Below are 24,203 nucleotides of genomic sequence, written 5' to 3'. Positions count from 1 at the left end.
TCCCTGCAAAGCCATTGGAAATCCACAATGCTTCTACTACAACATTTAGTAAACAGAGTAGAGAACTGAGACAAAAATTCTTGAACATGAGTAACAGAACCAGGAACTTTATAGTTTGATTAAATGTAACTACACAGAATGACACGCAAATGTAACTGGAGTCTCTGTAGTATTTATTGAATAAAGGAAAACTGTTTAGTTAGCAATGATTAATGTCTCAATAAAATAACAATAATGGAACCTAATCTGGGGAAAAATAAGCCAAAACCTTATTGTTATTAAGGTTGTTAATAGAAAGCAGATGTTTTGTCAAAAATAGTTCCATAAAGCAGTTAATAGTAGACAACAAACTGATGTTAACTTGCATTTCAAAATAATGCCTTAAAAGACAATGCGATTGTGGGCTGCTTATGGTATTCATCGTGAACAGCACTGAGAGACTGTGCCAACAATACAGCAAACAGTTCTGGTCACCTCAACACCGGAAAAATGCCAGAAAATTCTAAGAAGTTCTAAGAAGAGCAACAAAAATGATTAAATGGCCAGGGAAATGAGGGTTGAAGAGGTTACTAGTGCCTCTGCAGCTCTCAAGGGCAGGGAATCCTTTGGCAACTTTAGAATAGCAGCCGCAGTGGTGGTTCTGAGAAGGAGAGGCCAATGTGGCTTTCTTTCAACCACTCTTCTCCATTAGCAGGGCTGTGCGTGCCCTCCACACACACCCCTCCCCAATGCCATGTATTTACTTAATTTGGAATTTAACTTTACTGATTTATAGAAATCAAAGATGCAGGCAGAGATTACGTCACACTCAAAAGAGATGATGGCCACGGTCAAAATTAATAAGTGCTGAAAAGCAAGACAAATCCATAAGGAGTAAAATAAATGAGCTCTGCACTAGTACATGCTGCTTTAGGACAGTTCAGATGTATGCCCTGACACCACTTGAATTTAGAACAAATCACTAATAATTTAGGTTTCAGAGTAGCAGCCATATTAGTCTGTATCTGCAAAAAGAACAGGAGTACTTGTGGCACCTTAGAGACTAACACATTTATTTCAGCATGAGCTTTCGTGAGCTACAGCTCACTTCTTCGGATGCATAGAATGGAAAACACAGACAGGAGATATTTATACATACAGAGAACATGAAAAGGTGGAAGTATGCATACCAACAGGAAGAGTCTAATCAATTGAGATTACTTTTCAAAATACACATACTGTAATTCACAGGTGTGAATGATTTCCTGGCCTGAGTTTGAGCACTAACTTGCACAACAAATACAATAAACTTAATGAATCACAGTTCATTAAACACTGTGAACAGCAGAGGGATTCAGTTAAATTAAAAACTGTTGGAATCAATCCTTTTTTATTTAATTTTTTGCTTAAAGCCCATGGTAGAACAGCAACTTTGCATTTTAAAATATTGCATTTACAAATTAAAAGCCTGATTCTGAAAATCTATCACCATAAAAAAGAAAGAAATTATCATTCCAAAATTTAAGTATAATTATTAAAAAAAAAAGAACCATCTATTAACAGGAATAAATTGCTATGCAGGAGAACAAGCTATAATACCCAATAGTTGCCAATAACTGAAAACTAGGCAACCACCCTTAGCAGCCGCAGTGGTGGTTCTGAGGAGGAGAGGCCAATGTGGCTCTCTTTCAACCACTCTTCTCCATTAGCAGTTCCAACAGAGAGTCCAATTGTGGCCTGCTGCATAATCATGAAATTTTCTGAACAGATTCGATCAGGACCTGCCAGAGAAAAGAGGCTATACAAATCTATGGGCTCTGACTCTGATGTTAGACTAATATGGTAAGATGTTGACATGACGCAGGAGTAATCATGCACTTTTGTTATTCCTTGGTTTTGTATGAACTAATTGAATATAAATGCTAGTGTGTTAGATTAATTGCAAATGTACTGAGCCTTTTGCATAATTTGAGCTCTCTTACCAAAACTGTCAGTGAGAATACAGAGTTGTAGCTTTAACTGTGACTATTATTATTTTTAAGAACCTGGTGTACTCCGAAAATAAACAATATTTGCACAAGTGCACAGGTGGCAGAAGAAGGAGTTTCTGCATGCTAGTGCAATATTTACTTTTTTATACGATTATGTGCATTTACTTGAATTGCAGCATATAGTGTGCCAAGATTTCCTGGTGTTTTGGCTTTTCTAATGTTAAAGGCCTGTAGCTACCACTTTAGCATGCATAAGTCATTAGGCTTTCAACGATTGTGCTCACTTTATCTTCTGGTTTACTTATTTCAAAGTAACAGTTTGGACTGAAATATTTAGCCATTCAATACAATAGTACTGATCATGTGTAGTTCAGTTGCTACTTATCTAGATGCTCTGTGTAGACCTGCGCTAATTAACAACAGAGCACTATAAGTACTTAGGGTACTTCTCAAATGTAATATCCATGAAATTCCTTTTTGAAATTGAATCGAAGTCAGGAAGGGAACCAGAAAGAGAGAGACACAAAAGGAGAAACTCACAGTGTGTGTGACTGGTAGTAAAACAATACTGTTTACTAGGACACCCACAAAGGAACATGCTAATCATGACACCTATTTATTTTTTGGCTATGGTATATATCACTATGGTAGTATAGAGTTGGAGATAATTTTTTTGAAAAATGTAATAATTACATAGCAAAATAGCTAACAATGTCTGTTCTCTACAGCAGAATGCAAATTAATTTGTAATTATTGTTAGACCTACTATACGGTTATCTTTGGGAACACATGCAATAAACCCAATGTAATTAAACCTGGACACATATTCTTATATAGATACATACAGTTCTAAGCCCTAACTTTATGCAAGTGTTAAATAACCATTGTAGGTACCTAAGTGCTTATTAGGTGACTAAGGACACATCAAGACTTAACTTTAGGAACCCATTGTTTAAAATTTGGATCATGGCATTCACAATCACAAAACTAATTGGTTAACATCCGAATCTCCTCTGACAGGGTATGTCATTTGTTTTCCTAGTCATTAAAGATTTACATGAATTACATCTACAACATATGTATATGTTAATTTCAAATTTGGCCAACTGTGGAAATGCTCTTTCCTTTCTTCCCACATAATCTAAATCTCCTCTAAAGAGGAGAGTTACGGGATTCCTGGGATCATGGTAAACAGGAGAGTTCATTCAATTCTCAGGACCATCCTTTCCTTCATCTGGGTATGCACAACCCATCAGAGAATGGAGGAAATCTGGTCCAAGTCATTATACTATTGCAGAGTCCTAGGGACACTTTCTATTCCCCCACACTGCAAAAGATGGAGTTGGAAATTTTTAGACTACATTGCCATTTGCTTTTTCCACCTTCAGGTCTTTGCTCTATTAGCCAGGGAGAAACCAATAACTTGAGACTAAGTTCCCTGTAACAATTCTTCTGTGTAAAACTGAGAGCAAACATCTTGGGAATTACTTCCTTTGTTAGGACAGCATGTTCAGCAAGTCCCCTATCATTGGTCCCAAGGATGAGATTGCCATATATGGCAGTTGGGCTGGGCAGAGTCTCAGATTCAATCTGCTCCTGGGAAGAGGGCATTTACTGAACACCTAATTTAATATTTCTCAGCCACCAGGCACAGACGTATTTATTAGTAGAAGGAAATAGTTTTTGTGAGGAATACCACCGTGTAAATCAGGGAGCTGCGCAATGTTAATACTCAGTCAGAAGGAAGATAGGCACAGGTCTCTGTTCAAGAGAGGTGATGACTGAGGAGCTGGGAGTCTAGAGTGAGTGCCCTTGGTTGACTATAAGGAGGGGATATGGTTGCAGTTACCTTGAACTGTGGTAACTATAAATTTAGATTTAAAAAAAATCCTCGTGGTTTAAGAGCTATTAAAGCAGGGGGAAAAGGTTTTGTTTTGTTTTTTTTGTTTGTTTTAAATCAGAACCCAGAATTCCCATTCTGCAGGACATGCAGAAATTTTGATTTTTTTTTCCATTCCAAATCAGAGAATATCGACATTTTGATATTTCTTGTGAAACTAAATTCCAAAATTGTATGTTGTAAAAACTGAAAAGATCCTTCCTTTTGGCTTTATCTAAAGTTTTCATTTCAAATGTATTGACTACATTTAGGTTATACTGCATTCCATAATAATTGATAGACGTCTAAACATTTTGACCATTAAATTATAACAACATAATTTTATATATAACAGTCAAAATGTTTTGACTATATTATTTTAAAATGAACATTTAATAATTATTTTTAATTTGTATTATAAAATGAAAAAATGTGTGATCGGTTTTCTAATTTGTTATTAGTTACAGTATTTGTATTCTAACTGGTACTTGGTAATTGCTATTTATATTGGTAATAGGTTTCGTAACTAGAACTTTACTCACTGGCAATTGATATGCCAACTGGTTATTTGTAATTGATATTCTAATTGGCAACTGGGTTGTTAATTTCCTACCTTAATTAGTATAGTGAAATTAATATAAACTAAAGTAAAGTAGAAATATAAAATTAATATAATACAAAACAACATAAAATAAAATAATAAAAAATGACAGCACTTCATGTCAAAATGTAATGTTGGGGAATTGGCCAGTGGAAAGCTGGTCAGGTAGCCAGCCAGTGACAAGGGCAGCATACAAGCTAGGTGGTCAGACAGCAGGCTAGCCTGCCTGCCTGGTTTCTGTTTAAAGTTTTGAAAGAATTGACACACCCCACAGAATATTTTCATGCTGTCAGATCAGCATTTTTGATGGAAAATTGTTCCATCACCATTTTTTGTTGTTGTTGTTGTTTTTTTAACCAACTCTAATAAAAACAGATAGCAAGTAAGAAAGGCTAGCTGGCATCTTTCACTGTTTAAATGGATCTCTCCTTCACAAACAGCAGTATATGATGGGATTGATCAAAGTTACTTGCACCTTTTAATAGTAGCTGGCATGTTGAGTATTTTCATGGATTCATAGATTCATAGACTTAAGGTCAGAAGGGACCATTATGATCATCTAATCTGACCTCCTGCACAATGCAGGCCACAGAATCTCACCCACCCACTCCTGTAACAAACCCCTAACCTATGTCTGAGTTACTGAAGTCCTCAGATCGTGGTTTAAAGACCTCAAGGTGCAGAGAATCCTCCAGCAAGTGACCTGCGCACCATGCTGCAGAGGAAGGTGAAAAACCTCCAGGGCCTCTGCCAATCTGCCTTGGAGGAAAATTCCTTCCCGACCCCAAATATGGTGATCAGTTAAACTCTGAGCATGTGGGCAAGACTCACCAGCCAGCACCCAGGAAATAATTCTCTGTAGTAACTCAGTTCCCACCCCATCGAACATACCATCACAGACCATTGGGCCTATTTACCTGCTAATAATCAAAGATCAATTAATTGCCAAAATTAGGCTATCCCATCATACCATCCCCTCTATAAACTTATCAAGTTTAGTCTTGAAGCCAGATATGTCTTTTGCCTCCACTATTCCCCTTGGAAGGCTGTTCCAGAACTTCACTCCTCTAATGGTTTAGAAACCTTTGTTTAATTTCAAGTCTAAACTTCCTAGTGTCCAGTTTATATCCATTTGTTCTTGGTCCACATTGGTACTAAGCTTAAATAATTCCTCTCCTTCCCTGATATTTATCCCTCTGATTTATTTATAAAGAGCAAGCATATCTCCTCTCATCCTTCTTTTGGTTAGGCTAAACAAGCCAAGCTCTTTCAGTCTCCTTTCATAAGACAGGTTTTTCATTCCTTGGATCATCCTAGTAGCCCTTCTCTGTACCTGTTCCAGTTTGAATTCATCCTTCTTAAACATGCGAGACCAGAACTGCACACTGTATTCCAGATGAAGTCTCACCGGTGCCTTGTATAACAGTGCTAACACCTCCTTATCTTTACTGGAAATACCTCGCCTGATGCATCCCAAAACCGCATTAGCTTTTTTAACGGCCATATCACATTGGCAGCTCATAGTCATCCTGTGATCAACCAATACTTCGAAGTCCTTCTCCTCCTCTGTTACTTCCAACTGATGTGTCCCCAATTTATAACCAAAATTCTTGTTATTAATCCCTAAATGCATGACCTTGCACTTTTCACTATTAAACTTCATCCTATTACTATTACTCCAGTTTACAAGGATCTTCCTGTATGATATCCCGGTCCTTCTCTGTGTTAGCAATACCCCCCAGCTTTGTATCATCCGCAAACTTTATTAGCACATTCTCACTTTTTGTGCCAAGGTCAGTAATAAAAAGATTAAATAAGATTACTCTCATAACCGATCCCTGAGGAACTCCACTAGTAACCTCATTCCAGCCTGACAGTTCAACTTTCAGTATAACCCGTTGTAGTCTCCCCTTTAACCAGCTCCTTATCCACCTTTCAATTTTCATATTGATCCCCATCTTTTCCAATTTCACTAATAATTCCCCAAGTGGAACCGTATCAAATGCCCTACTGAAATTGAGGTAAATTAGATCCACTGTGTTTCCATTGTCTAAAAAATCTGTTACCTTGTCAAAGAAGAAAATCAGGTTGGTTTGGCACGATCTACCTTTTGTAAAATGATGTTGTATTTTTTTCCCCAATTACCGTTGACCTCAATGTCCTTACCTATTTCTGCTTCAATTTTTTTCCCCCAAACCTTGCATACTACAGATGTTAAACACACACGCCTATAGTTACGCGGATCACTTTTTTTCCCTTTCTTAAAAACAGGAACTATGTTAGCAATTCTCCAGACTAGTATCTACACTACCCTTCCTCCTTATGTCCATTCTCCTACCCACAGCTGTATCCTTTCTTACTTTGTTTTCTTCCCTCTCAATGTTAAATTCTGGCATGGAGATTACCTGGACATCTCCCAACTATCTCCCCCCGCAATTCCTAGTTCAAAGCTCTCTTAATCAGATTAGTTCTGAACGCTGTTTAATCATATTATCTATACTTTCCAGTGTCTTTGCACTAAACTTCAGCATTAGTCATTAGACAACATAGCTAATTTCAATCTTGCAGTCACAACTATAAATCCAAGTGAAAGTGAGACTTTAGCAAAAGATACTCCTCAAGGCCTACTCAAACATGAATGAATGAAGGCAGGTTCTGCCTGTCGTGGCTTGATCGCTTCTATACTAAACTCTAAACTAAACTTTTTCCTCCACAGACTGATCTAACAGCAGATTATACTCAATGCTTATAATTTATATAGAAGTGGAAATTTATGTAAATTACGAATAAAAAATGAAATGCAACATAGCACATTTTCTACCTTTCTGCTTTTTGGGGGGGCCAGTCCAACGATGACACACACTCCCACAGGAACTAAGGACTATCACTAATTCACTGACTTTCACTTCAAATGCAAGGTGCACTCCTTCCACTGTGCCTTCTCTAACACAAACATATAGTAACATGCATATTACCCTCCTCCCCCCAAATAAAACCCTATCAAAACAAATCACTACCTTCACACAGACCTATACCTCTGTGAAGATGACAGAAAGAACAAACCACACATGACTGATATCAGTCACATTACTTAACACACTATTGTAAGGCATATACATACTGTGGTGATAAGGACAACATAAGAATCAGGGCCGCCCAGAGGATTCCGGGGGCCTGGGGTCTTTGGCGGCGGGCACCCCCACTTCGGCAGTAATTTGGCGGCGGGGGGTCCTTCCGCTCCGAGACTGACGCCGAAGTGCCCTGAAGACCCGTGGCAGGAGCTCCCCGCCGCCGAATTACCACCAAAGTGGGACCCGCCGCCGAAGCGCAGCCAGGTGTTCGGGGCACTTCGGCAGTGGGTCGCGGAACAGAAGGCCCCCCCGCTGTCAAATCACTGCTGAGACCCGGCTGTGCTTCCGCGGCGGGTCTCGCTTTGGTGGTAATTCGGCAGCTAGAGGTCCTTCTGCCCTGGAGTGGAAGGACCCACTGCCAGCAAAGAAGCTCCGGGGGCCCGGGCCCCTCGAGAGTTTTCTGGGGTCCCTGGAGCGAATGAAGGATCCCACTCCAGGGGCCCCAAAAAATTCTCGTGGGGGCCCCTGCGGGGCCCGGGGCAAATTGCCCCATTTGCCCCCTGTCATAAACAGATAGCTAAGGGTTAATGTTCTTACACCTGGAAAGAAGTTCCTGAAACACCTGACCAGAGGACCAATCAGGAAACCAGACTTTTTTCAGATCTGGGTGGAGGGAAGTTTGGGTATGAGTCCTTTGTCTTCTGTCTGCCTCTCTCTCAGCTATGAGGAGTGATTTCTGTTTCCTGCTTTCGAATCTTCTGTTTCCCAGTTGTAAGTATAAAAAGATCAGATAGTGAGTTATATGGTTTTTTCTTTTGTATTTACATGTCTATAGTTGCTGGAGTGCTTTAAATTGTATTCTTTTTGAATAAGGCTGTTTATTCAATATTCTTTTAAGCAATTGACCCTGTATTTGTCACCTTAATACAGAGAGACCATTTTTATGTATTTTTCTTTCTTTTTATATAAAGCTTTCTTTCTAAGACCTGTTGGAGTTTTTCTTTAGTGGGGAACTCCAGGGAAATTGAGTCTGTACTCACCAGGGAACTGGTGGGAGGAAGAAGTCAGAGGGAAATCTGTGTGTGTTAGATTTACTAGCCTGACTTTGCATACACTCTGGGTGAGGGGTGAAAGAGAAATTAACTCTCGGTAATTCTGTTCTCCAGGACTGGGAACAGGGAGGGTGGAGTCTCTCTGTTTAGATTCACGAAGCTTGCTTCTGTGTCTCTCTCCAGGAACACCTGGAGGGGGGAAGGGAAAAGGTTTATTTCCCTTTGTTGTGAGACTCAAGGGATTTGGGTCTTGGGGTCCCCAGGGAAGGGTTTTGGGGGGACCAGAGTGCCCCAAAACACTCTAATTTTTTGGGTGGTGGCAGCTGTACCAGGTCCAAGCTAGTAACTAAGCTTGGAGGTTTTTATGCTAACCCCCATATTTTGGACGCTAAGGTCCAAATCTGGGACTAAGTTATGACATGAGTGGCAGTGGTGAGATAGATACAATCCAGAAGCCAGTAGGAATATTATATTTTTCTTTTCTCTGCTAGGGGCTTTTTAGCAGAGAGAAACAGTTTGGGTTTAAAAGGGAACCAGAGAGAATTTTTTTTTCTGCTCTCTCTGGCAGTTGTGGCTTGCATATTAAGCAAGAAACCATTAAGGAGCTATTAAGGGTCTTTTGTGACAATAGCACTCCCATTGAGAGTCATTATCAGCACTATACACATGCAAATAAAGTGGTTTTTCTGGTTTACTTTACATTGAAAAGACTAGCTAAAGGAAGAAAGGGAAAAAGGCACTGTTGCTAGGCAGACCCCAGGAGGCAACAGAGAACCTGCAGTTCAGACAACAAACACCGGAGGGCACCCCAACACAAGAAAACAGGAACCATGCCTTCCAATACAAAAATGGAGGCCAAAGCACAAATCAAAGAAGCTGAACACAGGCGACAACTGGAAAAAAGACAAAAAGAGGTGGAGCTGAAAGAAAAGGAAGAAAGCATCAAACTGGCAGCCTACAAAAGAGAACAAGCAGCCAAAGAGGCAGCCCACAAAAGAAAACTAGAAGAAGAAGAGGTGGCCCACAGAAGGAAACAAGAAGAAGAAGACATGGCCCACCGCCGAGAAATGGAAAAACAACAAAAAGAAAGTGAAGAGAAGGAAAAACAGAGAAAACATGAACTGGACTTAGCGCAAGCTGGGCTGCATGCGCCAGCCAATCCTAACAACCCTTCGCCAATTATGGTTCCACAGCACAGGAAATTTCCCACCTACAAGGCAGGTGATGACACTGAGGCCTTCTTGGAAAATTTTGAAAGAGCCTGTCTTGGGTACAGCATCCCTAAAGACCAGTACATGGTAAAATTGAGGCCACAGCTCAGTGGACCTTTAGCAGAAGTGGCAGCTGAAATGCCTAAGGATAACATGAACGACTATAAACTTTTTCAAACCAAGGCCAGATACAGAAAGGGGATAACCCCGGATCATGCCCGTCGGCATTTCAGAACCCAAAAGTGGAAACCAGATGTGTCATTTCCCAAACACGCCTAGCACATCTCAGAAGCTTCTAACAAAGTAGCTGATGCACTCTCCCGTGAGAGTTTCCCAGAATCCAGTAGTTAAAAAGTGTTCTCACCATGTAGAAGTCTGTTAGTTATATACTTAGTGGTATATGTAAAGGTGCATGTGTTGTATTAATCTGTTTATTTTAAAGTTCTAGAAGGAAATCGCCGCCAGTGAGCTTCCCCACTGTCTGCAATTTGGGGGGCGTGTCATAAACAGATAGCTAAGGGTTACTGTTCTTACACCTGGAAAGAAGTTCCTGAAACACCTGACCAGAGGACCAATCAGGAAACCAGACTTTTTTCAGATCTGGATGGAGGGAAGTTTGGGTGTGAGTCCTTTGTCTTCTGTCTGCCTCTCTCTCAGCTATGAGGAGTGATTTCTGTTTCCTGCTTTCGAATCTTCTGTTTCCCAGTTGTAAGTACAAAAAGATCAGATAGTGAGTTATATGGTTTTTTCTTTTGTATTTACATGTCTATAGTTGCTGGAGTGCTTTAAATTGTATTCTTTTTGAATAAGGCTGTTTATTCAATATTCTTTTAAGCAATTGACCCTGTATTTGTCACCTTAATACAGAGAGACCATTTTTATGTATTTTTCTTTCTTTTTATATAAAGCTTTCTTTTTAAGACCTGTTGGAGTTTTTCTTTAGTGGGGAACTCCAGGGAAATTGAGTCTGTACTCACCAGGGAATTGGTGGGAGGAAGAAGTCAGAGGGAAATCTGTGTGTGTTAGATTTACTAGCCTGACTTTGCATACCCTCTGGGTGAGGGGTGAAAGAGAAATTAACTCTCGGTAATTCTGTTCTCCAGGACTGGGAACGGGGAGGGTGGAGTCCCTCTGTTTAGATTCACGAAGCTTGCTTCTGTGTCTCTCTCCAGGAACACCTGGAGGGGGGAAGGGAAAAGGTTTATTTCCCTTTGTTGTGAGACTCAAGGGATTTGGGTCTTGTGGTCCCCAGGGAAGGGTTTTGGGGGGACCAGAGTGCCCCAAAACACTCTAATTTTTTGGGTGGTGGCAGCTGTACCAGGTCCAAGCTAGTAACTAAGCTTGGAGGTTTTTATGCTAACCCCCATATTTTGGACGCTAAGGTCCAAATCTGGGACTAAGTTATGACACCCCCCCCCGGGCGGCCCTGATAAGAATCTATATAGAACGGGATTCTAAGCAGAAATTCTAATTGCTCAAATAAAATCTGAGCTTGGATTTCAGAATGATGCTTAGATCAGCTGTTCCCTTTTGAGTACTAGTGTTCCATAGAGAACTCAATGAAATAAGTCTCCATGTTTAGAACATGAAAATAATATTAATGTCTTTAACATTATCAGCTGCATACACCATGGTGTATTCTTTATCCTAAATCACTGACTCTGTAGTCAATGATGTGTGGCATGTTCCTCATTAAATGAGATGTCATAAAACTCAACAACTTTTGCTATTAAGGCATCACATTAGCATTGCTCCAGTACAAGGCACAAGGGTATTTTAACAATATATGAATAACCACTCTTACTTAAGATGTAATCAGAAGTTCAATGCACACCAGCATTTAAGTATGATTACCTAAATATTACCCTTTCAGAATGTGAAGGGACAATAGCCGAAAAGCAGTATATGATACTTACTGCCTCTCTTTCATTTACTAAGTAATTTCATGTAGGTCATTTGTCTTTATCACTGCATTTTAGACAAGTGCACAGGCTGAAAAAATAGACAAGCCTATTCCAAGATATTTGCAATGTTTAGATGAACCCAGGAAGATGCTTCTTTCATATGTCATAAAAAGCCATACTGCTTCTTGAACTAAACAGAATATGTACTATGAAAAAAGCTAAGTATTTATACAATGCCATATCTTTAATTACCTGGACAATTCTTTTAAAATTATTAGAAACCAAAACTAAAGTTTTAACATTAAAAAAAACTTGCAACCAATTAGTTAAAATACAGAAACTTCTGTGGAACTATGAGCACAAATTTATGCAATAATGTAAGTTTTTGGAGGATTAAATCTAATAATTGGATTTAGCAAGAAAAATCCAAAGTAACAGCATAAACTGAGGAATAAAAAACATGCTATAATTGTTAGAGAACTGGTTTATATAATAAAAAATGTCAACTAAAAAAACTAGAAATTAGTCTGCAGCACATAAGTATTTTTATTTCTTTCAGAAGTAGACTGTTTATTACAGAATGAGTACTTTAAGTAGCTCACAAATTTTATATTTGCAATAGATTTTCTTTTTATAATAGCAAAACTTAAAAGAACTCCATGTACTACAAGCAAAACATACAATGAAAGAGCGTTCGTAAAAAGACGAGGTGAGAAAAATCCCATGGTAATGATTTTAGTACTTGAATAACCTTTGTATATTCATGTAGATGAAAGAGAGGTCATTGTGGAATATTGAGGTCAAGCATACACAGAAATGACTTCTTCATGAATATATTTTGTAAAAATTGTCTTATTTTTTTCTCTTTCAACATAGGGTTTTATCACTGTGCCCTATAGGCATCTGAACCCATTAATTTCTTTGAATGGCTGTGGTTAGGCTACTGTGTTTGAATACACTATCTTCAGTGGGAGGTGGAGAGAGACAGGCAGCAAGTAGTCTGTTACCCAGCAACAGTACTACAGCATAAATTCTCAGTGCCACACGGTGGAGTAAGAAGCACATGGAATTTGCATTCAAAAGGTGATCCAAAGCAGGGCTCAAATGGCATATATTTAACACTGAAAACTCCCCTTTTCTTTTGCCATCTCTCTGCATGTATCAAAGTAATCCTTTAGTTTAACAAGAGGCGCTGCCTTTCATTTAATTTCCTCTCAATTTTAGCCCAGGGTTTGAATTTGGGAACCAAACATTAAAAAAATCTTGACATCTTTCTGATTAAAATTCCTTCTGTTTTTTTCTAGGAGTGCAACATACTTTACTGAAGAGTTTATTTTATAGTCTCTGGGTTTGATTAACCATCATTCATTAATTATCTCCTTCCCTGGAAAAAGAAGGGCATTTACTCTAAAGGAAAGGCAGGTAGCAGGACAACCACTGCTTTGACATGGGAGTTCTATCATGAAGGAAAAGCTCTGATCTCTTTGAGAAGGTGTGCCAGCAGAGACTCCTCAGTAGATGAGCCAGTACCTTAGCCCTGCCATTCACTGGTGGGATGAATCAGGCTAATTTACCCATTTAAAATGCATTGTTGTCATAAACAGATAGCTAAGGGTTAATGTCTCTTTCACCTGAAGCACCTGACCAGAGGACCAATCAGGAAACTGGATTTTTTCAACTTTGGGTGGAGGGAATTGAGTGTCTGTGTCTTTGTTTCTGGCTGCCTGCTTTCTCTGAGCTTTGGAGAAGTAGTTCTATTTTTCTAGTCTTCTGTTTCCAAGTGTAAGGACAAAGAGATCAGATAGTAAGTTATATGGTTTCTTTTCTTTGGTATTTGCATGAATATAAGTGCTGGAGTGCTTTGATTTGTATTCTTTTTGAATAAGGCTGTTTATTCAATATTCTTTTAAGCAATTGACCCTGTGTTGTATCATCTTAATACAGAGAGAACATTTGTACTTATTTTTCTTTCTTTTTATATAAAGCTTTCTTTTAAGACCTGTTGGAGTTTTTCTTTACTTCAGGGAAATTGAGTCTGTACTCACCAGGGAATTGGTGGAAGGAAGAAATCAAGGGGAGATTTGTGTGTTGGATTGCTAGCCTGACTTTGCATTCCCTCTGGGGGAATAGGAAAGTACTTTTTGTTTCCAGGATTGGGAACAGAGAGGGAGATTCACTCTGTTTGGATTCACAGAGCTTGTGTCTGTGTATCTCTCCAGGAGCACCTGGAGGGGGGAAGGGAAAAAGGATTATTTCCCTTTGTTGTGAGACTCAAGGGATTTGGGTCTTGGGGTCCCCAGGAAAGGTTTTTCAGGGGGACCAGAGTGCCCCAAAACACTCTAATTTTTTGGGTGGTGGCAGCAGGTACCAGGTCCAAGCAGGTAACTAAGCTTGGAGGTTTTCATGCTAACCCCCATATTTTGGACGCTAAGGTCCAAATCTGGGACTAAGGTTATGTCATGGTGGCAGGGGTGGGATATAGACAGAATCCAGAAGCCAGTAGGAATATTATATTTTTCTTTTCTCTGCTAAGGGCTTTTTAGCAGAGAGAGAAACAGTTGGTTTTAAAAGGGAACCAGAGAGAATTTTTTTTTCTGCTCTCTCTGGCAGTTTGTGGCTTGCATGTTAAGCGAGAAGCCATTAAGAAACGGTTGAGGGTCTTTTGTCATGCAATAGCCCTCCCATTAGGAGGCAAGTCCAGCACTATAGGCATGCAAATAAAGTGGTTTTTCAGGTTTACTTAACATTGAAGATTAGCTAAAGGCACTGTTGCTAGGCAGACTTCAGGAGGCAACAGAGAACCTGCAGTTCAGAAGATAAACACCGGAGGGCACCCCAACACAAGAAAACAGGAACCATGACTTCTAAGGCAAAAATTAAGGCCGAAGAGCAATTCAAAGAAGCTGAACACAGGCGACAAATGGAGATGAAAGAAAGAGAAGAACAAATCAAAGAGGCAGCACACAAAAGAAAAATAGAAGAAGAAGAGGTGGCCCACCGAAGGAAGCAAGCAGAAGAAGAGTTGGCCCACAGAAGGAAGCAAGAAGAAGAAGAGGTGGCCCACAGAAGGAAGCAAGCAGAAGAAGAGGCAGCCCACAGAAGACAGATAGAACTCCAGAGGGAAGCCCACCAACAGGCCATGGAATTAGAAAAGGCTAAGCAACAGACTCCAGCCAACCCTAACAACCCGGCGCCAAATATTGCTCCACAGCACAGGAAATTTCCCACCTACAAGGCAGGGGATGACACCGAGGCCTTCTTGGAAAATTTTGAAAGAGCCTGTCTTGGGTACAACATCCCCGAAGACCAGTACATGGTAGAATTGAGGTCACAGCTCAGTGGACCTTTAGCAGAGGTGGCAGCTGAAATGCCTAAGCACCAAATGAATGACTATAAACTTTTTCTAACCAAGGCCAGATACAGGATGGGGATAACCCCAGATCATGCCCGTCGGCGCTTCAGAACCCAAAAGTGGAAACCCGAGGTGTCATTTCCCAAACACGCCTACTACATTGCAAAAAACTATGAGGCCTGGATAACAGGAAACAACATTCAAACCTCGGAAGAACTAAACCTCCTCATACAAATGGAACAGTTCTTGGATGGTGTTCCTGAAGACATCACACGGTACATACAAGATGGAAATCCCAAAGATATCGCTGAGGCGGGGGAGATTGGAGCCAAATGGATGGAACTGGCAAAAAGCAAGAAAGCTACTGTCAAGGGGAACGATTACCCCAGGGGGCACACAGACCATAAACCCTACAACCGAGGACAGCCAAAGACCCCACATACCACCCAAGTAAAGCCACAGATACCCTACCCTTCAACCTCACCAGTCTCCAGTAACTCACCTCGGCCCAGTGACCCATCAGATGGAAGATGCTTTAAGTGTAATGAACTGGGACATATCTAGGCCAAGTGTCCCAAGAACACCATGCGAGTGCAATTCATTACACCACCATCACACCAAAGATCCCCAGGCCCGGATGCCTCTCAAATACCCTTGGAGCGAAGGGAAAATTTGAGAGTGGGCGGAAAGAAGGTTACTGCGTGGAGAGACACGGGGGCACAAGTGTCAGCTATCCACCAATCCTTCGTTGACCCCAAATTCATCAACCCAAAGGCCAAAGTTACAATTTACCCCTTCATGTCACAAGCTGTAGACTTGCCTACAGCTCAACTGCCTGTCCAGTACAAAGGCTGGTCAGGAATGTGGACTTTTGCAGTCTATGACAATTATCCTATCCCCATGCTACTGGGGGAAGACTTGGCCAACCAGGTGAGGCGGGCCAAGAGAGTGGGAATGGTTACACGTAGCCAAACCAGGCAAGCTTCCAGACCCATTCCTGTTCCTGAGCCGTCCACAGAGGCCCCGTCTGTGTTACCAGAGACCCAGACAGAGGTAGTGGACCCGGATTCCATGCCAACCACTGAAACAGCCACAGCACCTCCAGTCCCAGGCCCGGAACTGGAACAGCAACCAGCACCAGCGATTGCAACCCCATCTTCAAACTCAACGCCAGTGGGCGCCAGCGAGCCATAACTGGCAGAAGCAACAGACAGCCATACCCAAAAGGCTCAGCCAGAGCCTGAAATACCCTCAGGTGCACCAGCGGAGAGCGGTTCACCAGCAACGGAAACAACCCCATCACCTACATTGCTTCCAGAGGGACCAAGCCCAAGTCCACAGTCTGAGGAAGAACTGGTGACCCCAGCCTCAAGGGAACAGTTCCAGACTGAGCAGGAAGCAGATGACAGCCTTCAGAAAGCTTGGGCGGCGGCACGGAGCACCCCACCGCCTCTCAGCTCTTCTAATCGATCCCGGTTTGTTATAGACCAAGGACTTTTATACAAGGAAATTCTTTCTGGTGGACACCGGGAAGAATGGCAGCCGCAAAAACAGTTGGTGGTTCCAACTAAGTACCGGGAGAAGCTCTTAAGCTTAGCCCATGATCATCCCAGTGGCCATGCTGGGGTGAACAGAACCAAGGACCGGTTGGGGAAGTCCTTCCACTGGGAGGGGATGGGCAAGGACGTTGCCAAGTATGTCCGGTCTTGTGAGGTATGCCAAAGAGTGGGAAAGCCTCAAGACCAGGTCAAGGCCCCTCTCCAGCCACTCCCCATAATTGAGGTCCCATTTCAGCGAGTAGCTGTGGATATTCTGGGCCCTTTCCCAAAAAAGACGCCCAGAGGAAAGCAGTACGTACTGACTTTAGTGGACTTTGCTACCCGATGGCCAGAAGCAGTCGCTCTAGGCAACACCAGGGCTAACACTGTGTGCCTGGCCCTAACAGACATCTTTGCCAGGGTAGGTTGGCCCTCTGACATCCTTACAGATTCAGGGTCTAATTTCCTGGCAGGGACCATGGAAAAACTGTGGGAAACTCATGGGGTGAATCACTTGGTTGCCACCCCGTACCACCATCAAACCAATGGCCTGGTGCAAAGGTTCAATGGAACTTTGGGGGCCATGATACGAAAATTCATCAACGAATTCTCCAATAATTGGGACCTAGTGTTGCAGCAGTTGCTGTTTGCCTACAGGGCTGTACCACATCCCAGTTTAGGGTTTTCACCATTTGAACTTGTGTATGGTCACGAGGTTAAGGGGCCATTACAGTTGGTGAAGCAGCAATGGGAGGGGTTTACGCCTTCTCCAGGAACTAACATTCTGGACTTTGTAAGCAACCTACAAAGCACCCTCCGACACTCTTTAGCCCTTGCTAAAGAGAACCTAAAGGATGCTCAAGAAGAGCAAAAGGCCTGGTATGACAGACATGCCAGAGATCGGTCCTTCAAGGTAGGAGACCAGGTTATGGTCTTGAAGGCGCAACAGGCCCATAAGATGGAAGCATCATGGGAAGGGCCATTCACGGTCCAAGAGCGCCTGGGAGCTGTAAACTACCTCATAGCATTTCCCAATTCCTCACTAAAGCCTAAAGTGTACCATGTTAATTCTCTCAAGCCCTTCTATTCCAGAGACTTACAGGTTTGTCAGTTTACAGTCCAGGGAGATGATGCTGAGTGGCCTGACGGTGTCTACTACGACGGGAAAAAAGACGGTGGCGTGGAAGAGGTGAACCTCTCAACCACCCTGAAACGTCTGCAGCGGCAACAAATCAAGGAGCTGTGCACTAGCTTCGCCCCATTGTTCTCAGCCACCCCAGGACGGACTGAACGGGCATACCACTCCATTCATACAGGTAATGCTCACCCAATCAGAACCCCACCCTACCGAGTGTCTCCTCATGCCCAAGCTGCTATAGAACGGGAGATCCAGAACATGCTACAGATGGGTATAATCCGCTCATCTACCAGTGCATGGGCATCTCCAGTGGTTCTGGTACCCAAACCAGATGGGGAAATACGCTTTTGCGTGGACTACCGTAAGCTAAATGCTGTAACTCGTCCGGACAACTATCCAATGCCACGTACCGATGAGCTATTGGAAAAGTTGGGACGTGCCCAGTTCATCTCTACAATAGACTTAACCAAGGGGTACTGGCAAGTACCGCTAAATGAACCTGCCAAGGAGAGGTCAGCATTCGTCACCCATGCGGGGGTGTATGAATTCAATGTCCTTCCTTTCGGCCTTCGAAATGCACCCGCCACCTTCCAGAGGCTGGTAGATGGTCTACTAGCTGGACTGGGAGAATTTGCAGTTGCCTACCTCGATGATGTGGCCATTTTTTCAGACTCCTGGCCCGAACACCTACTACACCTGGAAAAGGTCTTTGAGCGCATCAGGCAGGCAGGACTAACTGTTAAGGCCAAAAAGTGTCAAATAGGCCAAAACAGAGTGACTTACCTGGGGCACCAGGTGGGTCGAGGAACCATAAACCCCCTACAGGCCAAGGTAGATGCTATCCAAAAGTGGCCTGTCCCACGGTCCAAGAAGCAGGTCCAATCCTTCTTAGGCTTGGCCGGATACTACAGGCGATTTGTACCACACTACAGCCAAATCGCTGCCCCACTGACCGACCTGACCAAAAAGACCCAGCCAAATGCAGTTAAGTGGACTGATGAGTGTCAAAAGGCCTTTACCCAACTTAAGGCAACGCTCATGTCGGACCCTGTGCTCAGGGCCCCGGATTTTGACAAGCCATTCCTAGTAACCACAGATGCATCTGAGCGTGGTATAGGAGCAGTGCTCATGCAGGAAGCAACAGATCACAACTTCCATCCTGTCGTGTTTCTCAGCAAGAAACTGTCTGAGAGGGAAAGTCACTGGTCAGTCAGTGAGAAGGAATGCTATGCCATTGTGTACGCCCTGGAAAAGCTACGCCCATATGTTTGGGGACGGCGGTTCCAACTACAAACTGACCATGCTGCACTAAAGTGGCTTCATACTGCCAAGGGGAACAACAAGAAACTTCTTCGTTGGAGTTTAGCTCTCCAAGATTTTGATTTTGAAATTCAACACATCACAGGAGCTTCTAACAAAGTAGCTGATGCACTCTCCCGTGAGAGTTTCCCAGAATTCAGTAGTTAAAAAGTTTTCTTAAAATGTAGAAGTCTGTTAGTTATATACTTAGTAGTATATGTAAAGGTGCATGTGTTGTATTAATCTGTTTATTTGCAAGTTCTCGAAGGAAATCGCCGCCAGTGAGCTTCCCCACTGTCTGCAATTTGGGGGGCGTGTCATAAACAGATAGCTAAGGGTTAATGTCTCTTTCACCTGAAGCACCTGACCAGAGGACCAATCAGGAAACTGGATTTTTTCAACTTTGGGTGGAGGGAATTGAGTGTCTGTGTCTTTGTTTCTGGCTGCCTGCTTTCTCTGAGCTTTGGAGAAGTAGTTCTATTTTTCTAGTCTTCTGTTTCCAAGTGTAAGGACAAAGAGATCAGATAGTAAGTTATATGGTTTCTTTTCTTTGGTATTTGCATGAATATAAGTGCTGGAGTGCTTTGATTTGTATTCTTTTTGAATAAGGCTGTTTATTCAATATTCTTTTAAGCAATTGACCCTGTGTTGTATCATCTTAATACAGAGAGAACATTTGTACTTATTTTTCTTTCTTTTTATATAAAGCTTTCTTTTAAGACCTGTTGGAGTTTTTCTTTACTTCAGGGAAATTGAGTCTGTACTCACCAGGGAATTGGTGGGAGGAAGAAATCAAGGGGAGATTTGTGTGTTGGATTGCTAGCCTGACTTTGCATTTCCTCTGGGGGAATAGGAAAGTACTTTTTGTTTCCAGGATTGGGAACAGAGAGGGAGATTCACTCTGTTTGGATTCACAGAGCTTGTGTCTGTGTATCTCTCCAGGAGCACCTGGAGGGGGGAAGGGAAAAAGGATTATTTCCCTTTGTTGTGAGACTCAAGGGATTTGGGTCTTGGGGTCCCCAGGAAAGGTTTTTCAGGGGGACCAGAGTGCCCCAAAACACTCTAATTTTTTGGGTGGTGGCAGCAGGTACCAGGTCCAAGCAGGTAACTAAGCTTGGAGGTTTTCATGCTAACCCCCATATTTTGGACGCTAAGGTCCAAATCTGGGACTAAGGTTATGTCAATTGTACATTTTATTTTCCTATAAGGATTTTAAGGAACTTCAGACTGAGCTTAAGAGAACAGTAATATTTGAGTTCAATCTGTTCTGATGAGAACTTGGTTTCCTCAAAAGATTTTACCTGCATCTTAAAACAAAATTGTGAAGGGGAAAGAGTTAACAAATGCTGGGTTGTTTGATTTCACACCTATTACCATTAGGTGAATTCAACATCAGACATGAAGCAATAAATCCATATGCAATACAAATATTTTTGAGGAAAAAAAAGGAGTTTGCCCATGTATCCAAAATATTCCAGCTTAAATTTTGGTTGGTTGGGTGTTACCCTGATTCAGTGGTTAAACTATTGAAATATTGCTTCTTATATACAACCTGAATCATCATCAATACTACATCTGTGCATGCATCTGTGCCAGTTTCTAAAGGACGTATACATTACAATTTCTTTTTATCAGAGCATATTTTTGAAAAGGTCTAGAAACAGCAATATCAAACAGACAGTACTGAATGTTTCCTAAACTGCTAATCTTTAGAGAAATAGATTTCGAAGATGAAAATCATACCAATGCTCCCTTGACAAAGGCAGGTTTAAGCCCTGAGTTACCTGATAATACTCTATGTTGATCAAAGTTTTAGGAGGAAGAACAACAAATTTAAAGGGACAGTAGTGGGTAAATACTATAGTTTAGGACTGAAATTTGACACATGAGGAATAAATCATTTAAGCCTGACTCTACTTTTACACTGGTGTAAGATGGGAACAACTCAACTGGAGTCAGTAATTATAACAGTGTACAATTAGGCTGAGGGCAGAATAAGGCCTGGTATTGTCTAAATATTTGTTTTTGGTTTTAAATTATACATGGAATTTTTAACTTTTTAAAATTATTTTCTTAATATAAAAGACACAGGGCCTGATTTCCAGAGTTGTGGTGGAACCGCATCTCCTTTTGACTTCAGTGGGAGCTCAGGACATGTGAAATCAGGCCCACTATGTCTTTTCTCCATTTTTGTCTGTATCTGAGACCAACTCTTCAAACTTCTCCCTGCCAGACTTCTGTACTTAGGAATCACTATTTCCAACAGAAAGTGTAATTGGCAGTAGCCTTACAAATCCTTACAATCCATACATACTTTTCCATATTATTTTATCCTGATATTATCATACTTTTTATTAAATATCTAATCACCTGAAAAGCTATTTGATTTCCTATAGTACAATTTGAATACTTCGGTATTAGGAGTAGCGGGCTTTATTTCAACTTACTTTTTTTGTTTTGTTTTTAAACAGGGCTATGGATAGATGTTATAGTGAAAATAGTTGAAAAGTGCAAACTGGTGTTAGATATGGTAAATATGCTCTAGGTTTAAAGCCTGAACAAATAAGTTGTACGAGGGGAAGGAAAGGATGATTTTCTTTTAAACTTGTCTGAACTGAAGAACTAAAATGTAAGGATATTTATGTAAATCAAAGTAACAATTAACCACAGTACCTGTGATTAGATAATTCAGTAGCAATCCATATGCCATCTAATTGGCTTTACAAATAAACCAACTAAAAATAAAAAGATGATGAGTAAATTCTGGCATAAGAAAGATTGGATTTTAAATAGCCACTTTGTTTTTCATTGCCATTTTAACATTACTGCATAATCTTTCATGACATTAAGGTTCTTTAAATCATCTGGATAGCCACAGGTGAAGAAGTTGAAAGTATGATTTTATTGGTACATAAACAACCCCCTTTAAATAAAAATAATGAGGAGTCCTTGTGGCATCTTACAGACTAAGGAATTTATTTGGGCATAAGCTTTTGTGGGCTAAAACCCACTTCATCAAATAGATGGAGTGAAAAATACAGTAAGGAGACTATATATTATAGCACATGAAAAGATGCGAGATGCCTTACCAAGTGTGTGTGTGTGTGGGGGGGGGGTGTCAGTGCTAAGGAGCCAATTCAGTTAAGGTGGAAGTGGCCTATTCTCAACAGTTGACAAGAAGGGGTGAATACCAAGGGAGGGAAAATTACTTTTGTAGTGCTAACGAGGCCAGTGCAATCAAGGTGGCCCATTTCCAGTAATACTGCTATCTAAACTATATCTATCCATAAAAACCTGTTGCAAGTTCCTCTTTTTAATTTAGAGCATTGCAAAAATTCTAAACCTCTTATTTAAAAAAGAGACAGAAAGCCCACCACTCTTCAGTGATTCAGAAATTCAGTGTGATTAACAAATCAATTCAAGACCATTAACCCACATGTAACTTACTTGTGCTTCCTGAGGGACTTGTGCAGCATCAACTCTCTCTGCAATGTAGGCTGTTAATTGTCTGTCAATGAAGGCAAGAGACTCTTGGATCAAGCGAAGAGTTTTGTCAATTTCCTGGGCTGACTGGATACTCTGTTCAAGAACCTTTTGTCTTCTCACAGCCTAAAGACAACAACAAATAAACAAACACATACATAATTCATAGAAAATGTACAGTCACAATATTTTTTCTCATAAGCATTGGCTGCAGTATAAATTAGTGCTCCTGACTCTTTCACAGCCACCTTTTTGTAAGATAAATTTCGCGTCTTTTTACCACCCATTCAGCTCTTGTTAAAAGAATTTGCACAGAAAAACTCTAAGGTTTGAAGGACCCCTAAAAGCCAAAGCTAGAGTGAAGAGGAGACAGAAAAACTGTGAAATAAAACCATCCTCCCTGATGCAGTGTTCCACACAGAAGCCTGATGGGCCTCCTGATCTCATTATATACTTCAAGAGATTTTGTTTACTCAGAATGGGGTTACTGTCATCACAATCCAATCCAAGATAATCCATTCCAGCAAGTGAGAGGAATAAAATCTCTCAAGAAGGAACACTCACATGTGAAATATAAATAGTTTCCTGGAGTAGGAATGCTAACTCTGAAAGGACGATTGAATCCTTCTCTTCATTTTTAAGGCCCTTTGTGGTTTATCCTCATCCTATATAATCTCTTCTACCCTGATGCAAACTCCAGCTGGTTGATCATTGCCAAGTGTTTTCTAGGTATAAATCCAAAAGTAGATTTTAAGGAAAGATTAAAAGACAGTAATGTAATAGCCCAGGGGAATGCCTTCCAAGCATAAGGGGCAACATGGGAGAAAGTATAACGATGCTTGTCAAATTTCGAGAAAAGCACTCTCCTTCAAAACTTCCCTTACAACCCATATATGCCATTATGCCTACAAAACACTTGATAAACCGGCTGGTAAGCTGTGACTGGTGCTTATTACACTGTTTGTAATTATCTCTCCATCTCCTTCTGTTTGTTACACCCACTTGTAGTCTTCCATATTGAACTTCGATTGTAAACTCTTCAAGGCAAGGACCCCATACCCTTGGTATATATTTCTTCAGTGCCTACTACAATGGGGCCTAATCTTTTCCATGCCATGCTACAAATATGAGACAAAGAACAATGATCCCAGTCTTTGTTTGAGATCATTAGCTTTTCTGTGTGCAAGTCCAGCTATATTGCTACCCATAATATAACAGTGACTAACTTTCCTTGTAAATTATGAATTAAAGGAGAAGTAAGAGAGCATTGAGGTGGACTACAATGTTGTCTGGTCCTGGGATGTGGGTGTTCACACCAAACACAGATTTGTTTGCCGAGCAAAGGATAGTTGCATTTTATTCTGACTCCATAGCTACCTTCAGTTGTTAGGACTCAATGTCTTTTTGTCAAAAAGGTTTGAAATATCTATCAGACAATCAGCTAGTGTTTTGTGTGTGTCTGTGGTAATAATATATTCAAAGTGGACTAATATATTCAAAGGTACTTTCAGGTCCTTACTTTTAGTCAATGAGACAGAGTTATTATTCTGAACACTCTCACTGGCTGATGTTAATAGTGAAGGGATAGGGTACCCTATCAGTATTTACTATTTTGGGTGTTTGTAAGATGCTTTGTACTATTTCTAAACAGCTTATTAGATAACAGCCCCATGGTTGCCAGTTCTAGGAATTTTCCGTAGAACAG

General features: G+C 41.1%; 1 protein-coding gene across 11 annotated transcripts in view; it reads right to left on the bottom strand.

Annotated features, from left to right (window-relative positions):
• The window catches only part of DMD (dystrophin), a 2,125,007-nt gene that overhangs the window by 1,170,554 nt on the left and 930,250 nt on the right, over positions 1–24,203 (bottom strand). For all 11 annotated transcript variants that reach the window (XM_050936430.1, XM_050936437.1, XM_050936440.1 and 8 more), the window contains one exon: positions 22,463–22,624. In XM_050936430.1, coding sequence (XP_050792387.1) covers positions 22,463–22,624 — 162 coding nt within the window. The remainder of the gene's footprint in view (positions 1–22,462; positions 22,625–24,203) is intronic.

Source organism: Gopherus flavomarginatus, chromosome 1, assembly GCF_025201925.1.
Source record: "Gopherus flavomarginatus isolate rGopFla2 chromosome 1, rGopFla2.mat.asm, whole genome shotgun sequence".
Lineage (NCBI taxonomy): Eukaryota > Metazoa > Chordata > Testudines > Testudinidae > Gopherus > Gopherus flavomarginatus.
Note: the sequence above shows the minus strand (reverse complement) of the source record. Positions and strands in the feature narration are given on the sequence as shown.